Source organism: Musa acuminata, chromosome BXJ1-3 (genome assembly GCF_036884655.1).
Source record: "Musa acuminata AAA Group cultivar baxijiao chromosome BXJ1-3, Cavendish_Baxijiao_AAA, whole genome shotgun sequence".
NCBI classification, from domain to species: domain Eukaryota; kingdom Viridiplantae; phylum Streptophyta; class Magnoliopsida; order Zingiberales; family Musaceae; genus Musa; species Musa acuminata.
The window spans coordinates 1182832-1192854 of record NC_088329.1 but is presented as its reverse complement, the minus strand read 5'-3'; the positions used below and the strand labels follow the sequence as shown (position 1 = coordinate 1192854).

The 10023-nt window shown below is 42.5% G+C and overlaps 1 protein-coding gene across 2 annotated transcripts; it reads left to right on the top strand.

Annotated features, from left to right (window-relative positions):
* Nucleotides 1-5583: 5583 nt before the first annotated feature.
* On the top strand, nt 5584-9457 carry LOC103977178 (UDP-glucuronate:xylan alpha-glucuronosyltransferase 2-like). 2 transcript variants are annotated; one of them, XM_009392626.3, is made up of 3 exons: nt 5584-5823; nt 5939-6545; nt 8344-9457. In XM_009392626.3, exons 1-3 carry the CDS (start codon nt 5635-5637, stop codon nt 9285-9287), a joined length of 1740 nt encoding a protein of 579 aa, XP_009390901.2. In that variant the 5' UTR covers nt 5584-5634; the 3' UTR covers nt 9288-9457. The 2 variants fall into 2 exon arrangements, with proteins under 2 accessions (XP_009390901.2, XP_009390902.2); XM_009392627.3 differs by having other exon boundaries at nt 5619-5828.
* The last annotated feature ends 566 nt before the right edge of the window (nt 9458-10023 follow it).

Here is a 10023-nt window from a genome sequence, read left to right as displayed (position 1 = left end):
GTTTGTGGATGATAAATTGAGTGAGCATATGAGCAGAGCAAGTACTTCGCTTCACTATAAACACAAGGAGTTTATTTGAACTACTACATTGAATTAGCACGGTATCTACGATATTAATGAAGATTCTCCCAAGCTGAAAAAGCAAATCCACTTCGAATGAAAGCCGAAAGCTTTCCAAGCTTTATACAACGTAAGAGATGCATGCATAAAAAAGCAAATGACAGGAACTCATTGGAAACCACCAGCTTAGCCTTCAGCATCAGCTGAAGCACTGCTCGCAAGGTTTTGTGTTTCCAGCAGCTTCATTTGGCGCTCCGCATGCTCTCGCTCGCATTGGCTGATCCCCATGATAATATCAAGCATGGTGCCGGTCGTACCGAAGAAGACTAATGGCGCCAATGATTTCTTTCGAATTCCCACTGGTATTGCAATTAAAGCTCCAGCTACCGAGAAAAACCATGTACCAAGTGCACTGCAAACACCAATAATAGGTATGATGAACTTATTCCCATCCAACACATATTTCTAAAGCATTTTCTTGAATACAATAGAATAATACATAAGTCTGCTTTTACAAATTAGTAATCTGCTCATAATGAAAAAGCTTGGTGGATCGAATATAATCCAGAAGTTGACAATCAGCGACAAAACCAAATGTCAAAAGAAAAGCGTAAACTTATGATGAACTACATATAAACCAAGACCCATTGCAATAAAAAAAATGTAAAATTAACTATGAATGTCACTACGTAGATAAAGGCCATCAGCATGTATTTGGAGGTAAATTAATTTAGCTTACAGTCCTGATCGATGGTAACTACTAAGAACAATGCAAGTCCTAGATCAAATAAAACTGATAACCATAAATAAATAATCTTTACATATTTAGTGTATGTTTATCACTCACATCCTGTAAATTAGTTACTTTAATCAACAACAAACTATAAACATTTGACGCCAATCTTAAAAGAAGGATCCATCAAGTATTCAGCGCTTTAAGGAAATAAAGACCTTAACATTTTTAAAGTACATCATGGTATCCAACGAAACAGTTACTCTACAGACAGATGGGAAATCACACATCTGACCACAATCGTATTCGAAGGATGCTTCAAGGAGTCAATGTCTTCTCTTTGCAACCCACTCCAATGGTAAACATTGATGAGACTGTGGAGTCTACCTTCACCATGTAACATCTCATAGCATGTTTTTTTATGGGAAAAATGTACGAAAACATTTGTACCTTTCAAGGAAAAGTGAGAGACACAAAGACATAGTGGACATCATCCTTGTGTCAAGATTTTGCATTTGTTGTAAATTTCACCATACTTCGATGAACGTTTTAGATCGAATATAATAATATGCGCTTGTGTAAGTTGAAAAGCTCATAGAGCACTCAGCACTCTAGTGGTTCCACCATGACATGTTCTTGTACTTTGCCAAATATGGTACTTTTACCAAGTTATCTACTACAAAATAAGCAGCATCCCAAGTGATCAGTCTATGGTTGACTTAATAATATTCCTCCTAGTTCCACAGACAGAGATGACTTAGTAAGTGGTCAAAATAGTGAATTTCTTAGAACTCAAAATTAAAATGTATCCCAAACTCATTAGTAGGTCCGCCAGTGCAAATCTATACCTTGCATTGGCTCCACAACAAGTATTGCTCGATTCACTTCAACGCTTTTTGTTTTTTCTTTTATATCCTAGTGAATGACAACTATAGCCGCATAAATTTCAAGTACCATAAACTTGAAACAGATTACTCTGACCACTGAATAACCACCTCAGATATTAATAGCTAAATATTACTCATAATCCTAGTAAATAACCAAATATATCTCAATGTCTACACCTTGTTCTTGTCTTCTTTCAGAATCATCTTCTGAATTTTCATTCACAAATGCAATTTCCATAACCTAACAAAGTGTCATGTTTGCACAATAACCCCAAGAAAAACAAAACAAAGTCTAAAGAATGGATAAAGTTTCAGATATTCCATCCCTAATGTATGAACATACTTTTGAGTTTTGCCTTTAAACAGCCCAAGAAACGAATAACTCGTGTAATTCTAAACACTTTTCCGTGAGGGTACTTTTCCATTAATGAACAATTAATTCTCTTCTTTGAAATGTATGCTACACATCACAAGTTACCGCCTTGGAATCACTCTAGATTTTGAACGGACAAGATAGTCATTCAACAGGATCAGTGCCTTAGGAGTTCTATATAAGCGTTGTGTGTGAGTCCTCATGAAGTCTAGGAAATGCTTAGCAGCAATACATCATGAACATATACATGCCGACATATGCTTCAAAGTGCCAACTATCTGCTCGCATCAGATATTACATGAACCCTAATCGATAGTTCTAACAGAAGATAGTCCTTTGAACAAGGGAATGCAACAAAACATAAGACCTAAATTGGAAACACAAAACAGAAATCAATATGAGAAATCGGAACTGCTCGATGCGTTTGCTGAAGGAAAAAGAAGGGGCTTTTGATCGAAGAGGAGAATGACTCACTTGGCAACGGAGCAATCTGCGAGATGCTTCACGTTGTCCTGCCCGCCTCCGACCGGCCCCTCCATCTCGCTCGATCTCTCGCGCTGCCTCGACGACCCACATGAAGGACAAAATAGACATCGACCGATCGATCGATCGATCGATTAGGGTGTTTTGGGGGCACGAATGGTTCAGCTGTGACTAGTCCGACATGGTACGGGATACAAACATATCCTATTGGGTCAAATCCTGGACCCCACAAACACACATACCCTTTGAAGTCCCACTCAAACGCCGCTCTCTTCCCTCTGTTTTGGTTCTCAACGACGGCGTCGAGATGGTGGTGGCATCGAGAAGCAGGTCTTGGGCGAAAGAATGGCCGCCGTGAGGAGGATATCGCCGACATGGTATGGTACCCTTCTCCCCCACTCTGCTTGGGTCCCCCAAACCGCCACCCCCCAATGCTTGATACTGGAAAGAAGCAAATCAAACCATAACCTGGTAGGGCGCATCTGTTCTTCCTTGGTAATTTTCAGTTTGGTATCGAGCATTCGAGATCGAGTCAGTGCTTGCTTACTGCGTTCACATCTGTTCTTCCTTGGTAATTTTCAGTTTGGTATCGAGCATTCGAGATCGAGTCAGTGCTTGCTTACTGCCTTGTGAACGCAGATGCTGTTGTCTAATAAGGTCTTCCTTATTAGCATCTAAATGGGGAATGTGGGTTCAAACAATCAAAGTGGGAGATATTGATATACATATGGTCAAAAGGAATTGGATTTTAGTGAAGTGTAAACAAGTTTCAAAAGAGTTTCAACAAATCCGATTAGAATATTCATGTTTCGATACAACCACAAGAGCAAGATGTTGTCTTGGTGATGATTTGTTCAGGTTGTTTGATAAAATCTTTTCTATGCCTTATGCATCATAAGCATAAACATACAAGTAAAAGAGGTTTATAACCTTTTTGAACTTTTGGGATGAAGTTTATCATCCGAAAGGTAGATAGGAAGTGATAGTTTTATTCAGTCAAATAGTGAAAATTTGAGCTGAACATTATCATTAGCCGAAGATCTAAGAGAATGGCTATAACCTCATTGGCAGTTCAGTAGGGGGAAAAAAGACTCATTGGTGGATTATGTTTGCAAGGTCCACCAATGAAGCTGGCTGGCCATTGACCCTAACCCTTCAGTTCTTATCCATGCTCTCAAAAGTGGTATATGACCAGCTAGGTTCTTGTGTTCGGTCACTAAGAAGCCCCCAACAACCTTTTCCGACTTGCTCCAGTGAGCGAATCAATACATCACGACAGAACCAAATCTGCTTGGTTGGTGATGTCTATATTGGCATGTGTTCATTTCTGTAAGCTATCATAGTGATAGAATTTAATTAGTTGGTGGAATAGAATTTGCTGCAGCACTTAAACGTGGGACAGAAAACATTATGAGAATGATCAGAGCATTAAACATCCACAACAGGATCTAGTGTGCAAAGTGCACAAGCCTTCCGTAATCCCTTAGTTTAATCCCATATCGAAAATAAGGATTAATGACAAAAACTTGAGTTTTGGGTATTTTGGATCATGTTATTCGTAGATGGAAATAGAGGATCTAATATTTAGTCATACATAGGAAGTAAGAGAAACTAAGTTAGTATATAAAGAATTGATGGATATATGACTTAAGCATTTTGGATAAGTAGTTTAGGTTCAACAAATTGGTGTATAAGTAATCTTATGCAGGAGGACTGTGACACCTTATTCTTGTCTTCTAATCAATAGAAATATGTTGGTTGTCCAGTCAAATCTTCTTTGAGTAAATGTCTTGCAGAAACTTTATCCGAGAGTCATCTGATTCATCAAAGTTGAACGGATGCTGATAATTTTAGCCAAGAAATCATCTGCATGATTTACTTTACACCAGCTGTGAAACATCTCTATGACTCTCATGGGAGGTAATGCCTGTGATTTCAAATGTGGAGGATGACCTCTTTGGCTAATGATCAGCAGCACCTTCGTGTCATGTCTAGAACTTCTAACAGGTTACCTTACAATCTCCTTGTCTCCACACTGAGTCTTCACCTACCAAAGGTGGTTGCCATGTCCAATTCATGCACAGAAGAACAAAGTGACAGGACATGATAGCAAACCCCATGTCCTTCTCACCTTCTTAAAAGTTAAGTGCTTCATCAATTAAACATCACTCTTCACCACCTTGTTTTTTGTCTTTTACTTGAGGGAAAAAATGGAGCCTTAGCTTTTGGCCCAGGATGGGCTTCATAAGTTGGCATATCAACCAAATGACTAAATCATCATGAGTGATTGCTCTCAAGTTCTCAACAATATGTATTCTTCTAAAGGTTCATTGTTCATAATGTAAACCCTATGGTTGTTGAGTCCATCAAATTGTGGAGCATGTAATGCCATCAAAGTTCTTATTTGGATTGACATGAACTGGCAAGGAAAGAAGTTGGATGCCATGAACCTCTCAGGTTTGGGCTTCTTTATGGTGTTCTGTTTCTTTCAAATGATGTATTGGAACCACTCTTCAGGATGTTAAAGGTGGAGCTCTTCTTGTTGTTCTTTAGTGGTCACTGTGGCAGATTCACCTGCTGCAAGTCTTACCTTCTTGTGGGATCCACATTCATATCTCTTTCATAGGATTGTATCAGTGAAAAGAATAGTGCAGGGGGTAAGTGAATTTAAATTGAAATCTGTCACTACATCTTTTGCAATTAGATGTTTAATCTTTTGCATAAAACATACATATGGGTACTCAATTGGTCCTAAAGTATGATTCACTTTATATACTCTTTACATAATAATAGGATGCATTTGGGTACCATTTTTTTCCACATCCCAATCTTAACTCAGGATTATATATATATATATATATATATATACATGTATATATACATGTATATACATGTATATATATATATATATATACATGTATATATATATATGTATATATATATATATATAATCCTGAGTTAAGATTGGGATGTGGAAAAAAATGGTACCCAAATGCATCCTATTATTATGTAAAGAGTATATAAAGTGAATCATACTTTAGGACCAAGGGAGTGAAGCCTGGCCAACAACTGTTGAGAGAGAGAGAGAGAGAGAGAGCATGGGCTTTGGAGGGGAGATGATGAAGGCTGTTGCATCGAAAGCTCTGGTGATCAAGATTAATGTAGCCTTCCTGGGCTTCTTCATCTTCGCCTACATCCTGCTGCTCGTCCTACAACCTGCGTCGCTGTACAACCAGAACGCCACCAAGATGGTCTCTTGTTCCTTGCGCGGCTGCCACGTGAAGAAGGTAAGGTGAGTGCTCGTCCTCGAGTCCTCTCAGTCACACTCCCGAGGCCAAAAGACCTAGTGATCTTGAGAAGTCGAAATCTCCCTTGGGAAGCTCCTCATGCTGGCATTTGCAGGCGGAAGGATCGATCCGGCTGCAGGCTGCGCGAGAGAACCGGACGACGATGGAGACGGTCCCAAGCTTCCTCAAGAGGTTGCATGGCGGCATGAAGGTTGCCCTGGTGAACGTCGGAGCCGAGGAAGCGCTCGACTGGGGTCTCCCCAGCGGCACGACGGCCGTGGACTTCGAGCCCATCTCCGACAACTTCCAGTGGAAGGACCTGTTCCCGGAATGGATCGACGAGGAGGAGGAGAACGAGGGCCCATCGTGTCCAGAGATCCCGATGCCCGACCTCTCCTCGTGCGGCGAGGTGGGCATGGTCGTCGCCAAGCTGCCATGCTGGCGTGCGGAGACGGCCGGGTGGGCGCGCGACTTGTCGCGGCTGCAGGTCCACCTAGTGGCGGCGGCCGCTGCGGCGCAGAGGGGGCGTAGGGACGCCCGAGGGGCGGTGAAGGTGGTGCTGCTGAGCGCCTGCCGGCCGATGATGGAACTGTTCCGGTGCGACGACCTGGTGGCGAGAGAAGGTGAGTGGTGGATGTACGAGGCGGAGGCATGGAGGTTGGAGGAGAAGCTCGCCTTGCCCATCGGCTCCTGCAACCTTGCCTTGCCACTGTGGGACAAAGGTAAGAACCATCCTCATCTCCTCCTCCATCACACTCACAGATTTAACTCCTGAGAAACTAATTAATAATTCAGATGAAATCTTATGAAAAACAATTCATATAGCATGAAAATTATAATCTAGACTGCTACAATTAATGATCCATACCATATGATTCATTAACTTGTTTTAGTGCCAATGAAGTTAGTGTTGTTTTTGGTTCCCGAAGAGCAGAATTTGAACTACTAGGATTATATTTGTGATGCATTCATATAGAAATATAGACATTATATGACTATGAAATATTGGTGGTATTTCTCAACATACACTGCAGAAGTTTTAAATTGCTCCTAATTATCATTTTTTTATTGAGTAGTAGTAGAGAGAATATTGCAACTTTAATTTGGAATATTATTTTCTTGTCCATCAAGGAGTCCACAATATTGTGTCCACCCCAATAGAGGGATCATTGTGACATGTAGTAAGAGAGGTTTGAATGCATTAGACATAGTGTACCATCTGAGAAAGAAAGTATGGGATATGAAGTTATATAACCATCAAGAATCTTCTTGTTGGTAGCCTAGCATTTATTAGATGGCCTGACCTCAACAGAGGTTGCAATAGTAGCGATGAAAGGTGTTTCTGATAGGTTTGTCCCTAATAAGTTGAAGCACATGAGGTAGGGAAAAGCTTCAATTGGGTGGACGGGAGGAAGAAATGGCCAGATTGCAGTCGGTGGCATTAATGGATCCTGCCTCACTTTCTGAACAGTGTGTGAGAAGGACAAAGTACTTCAATCAATTGCTGTGTGTGTTGGCATGTTCTTGTGCTGACCTTTTTACTGCTTTAGCTTTTATCCAAGATGCTGAGTCAGTACCTTCCTGGATCTTTTCTTCTGTTCTCTTTAGCCATGGGCTCATCTTCTTGGTGGAGTTAAATGGGGACTGAGTAGGAGGAGGAGGAGGAGTAGTAGAAGAATGGTTGGGCAATAACATCAATATCTCAGGTGGTGTTCTTCTTCCTTCAACTTGAAGGTTCACTTGACACAGAAGTGGGCACACAATTGCATACACCACAAACCTAGAGATGTGTCCCCATCAAAGCCTGGTTGTTTCTGAGGTTGGTTTGGCCAGACTTGGAAGCAAGGCTTTGCACTTTGCTTCACAGATCACACTGATACTTTTCCCTGAAGGAATCAAGAGTTCCATCTATTCTTTCTTTGATGAAGAGCTTCCAATACTTTGATAAGGATTTCTCTTGCTTGCTCAGAAGCAAGTTGGCCTTCTTGTGCTAGAGAGATCTTTTCTTATGTTTGTTTGATTAGGTAGGTCAGCACACTTATGTTTTGAATTTTCTTTTCCTGATTGAGAGAATTCAGGATATTATTTTATTTTGTTATGGTGTGCAAGATATTAGTAGTATGAAATTTTGTGGTCATCAAATAATTTCTTCTATCATAAGCTAAGCTCTAATTGCATATGTAATTAATTCTTTCTTAGTATTTCGATTCTTATATTTTTTTAAAATAATATTAAGATTTTTATATTTATGAAAGTAAAATATTTAATTTTATTTTTTCTATGTTATCGATTCGATTGATGAAAATATCGTATGTGATAAATCAAAATTAGGCAGATTATAAATCTTGTGATATTTTCATCGACACATTGTTCCCTTCCCTTCCTTCAATGCCACATGCACTCATACGCCAAAGCTGGACCTTCTCACTCGTTCGGTCCAAATCCACTGTAGAATGGCGTTTACGTACTTCCGTTCGATTCATACTGAGATGATGACATCTCTGCATGACTGTTTTGCAGGAACGGACGTGGTCTACGACGCATCGAAGCTGGCGGAGGCGGCGACCCCGCGCCGCCGCGAGGCCTACGCGACCGTGCTGCATTCCTCCGACACGTACGTGTGCGGCGCGGTCGCGCTGGCTCACAGCATCGTCAGAACCGGCTCCACCCGCGAACTCGTCCTGCTCCACGACAACACCGTCGCCCCCCACAAGCTGCGTGGGCTCGCCGCCGCCGGGTGGACCCTCCGCGAGATCGAGCGCATCCGCAACCCGCGCGCCCAGCGCGGCACCTACAACGAGTACAACTACAGCAAGCTCCGCCTGTGGCAACTCACCGATTACCACAAGGTCGTCTTCATCGACGCCGACATCCTCGTCCTCCGCAGCCTCGACGTCCTCTTCCGCTTCCCGCAGATATCCGCCACCGGTAACGACGGCGTCATCTTCAACTCCGGCGTCATGGTCATCGAGCCGTCGAACTGCACCTTCAAAGCGCTGATGGCGCTCCGGGAGGACGTCGTCTCGTACAACGGCGGTGACCAGGGGTTCCTCAACGAGGTGTTCGTGTGGTGGCACCGCCTGCCGAGGCGCGTCAACTTCCTCAAGAACTTCTGGTCGAACACCACGGCGGAGGCGAGCATGAAGAACCACCTCTTCGCCGCCGACCCGCCGAAGCTGTACTCGATCCACTACCTCGGCATAAAGCCGTGGATGTGCTACAGGGAGTACGACTGCAACTGGAACATCGGGGATCAGCGAGCCTACGCGAGCGACGCGGCGCACGCGACGTGGTGGAGGCTGCATGATCAGATGGACGAGCGGCTGCACGAGTTCTGTGGGCTACCGGCGGCGAGGAGGGAGGAGCTGGAGCAGGAGCGGCGGGAGGCGGAGGAGTTTGGGTTTGGAGATGGGCATTGGAGGTTGTGGGTTTCAGGGGACGGCAGGAACGTGACAAAGCAGTGAGCTCTTTCTTCAAGTGTGAGCATGGAATCCATGCCGTGAGCTTAGTCATCCTTCCTGTTCACTGTCGTGTGGATACAGTTCACATTTCTCTTTCCTTTTTGATAGATTATATATGTGATTCATACTATATGGAATAAAGTTTAGAGGGGAGAAGAAGTCCATTGAGTGGATTGCAACATCCATCAGTTGTGGAATGTGATGAAGGAAAGGAAAGGAAAGGGTAAGGGTGCTCATGGAAAGTTGAGGATGGATCAAACACTTGTTTGTGTTGTCTTCTCACAAAGATGAGTCAGTCATAGGGGCTGCAAATGTTCCAAGAACAGGATGAGGATTTCAAATTGGCAAACTAAGTAAACTGGAGATCACATAAGCACGATAAAACAATAAATAATACCTTGTTTATAAGTAAGGTAAATGAATTATCTATCTTGCTCAAAACCTGTCACAGGATGTTTACTCGAGTAATTTAATTTAGAATGATACGGGTGGAAGCATCAAGACATGATGATGGTAAGACGAACTTCAAGATGCAAAAAGAACATCTTTGGAGTAGCTTACAAGAATGGGAGAAAGTATGAATCTTGTGAAGCAATCTTTGTGTGGAAGATATGGAAAGCTTACATAAGATTCATTTGTGTTAGGCCTACCAGTTGTGGGGTGTATGTATGGTGTAGATGTTGCTTACCATCAAGTTGAGGAGCTTCTCTGTCTCCTCAACTCAACTGGCTCTCATCTC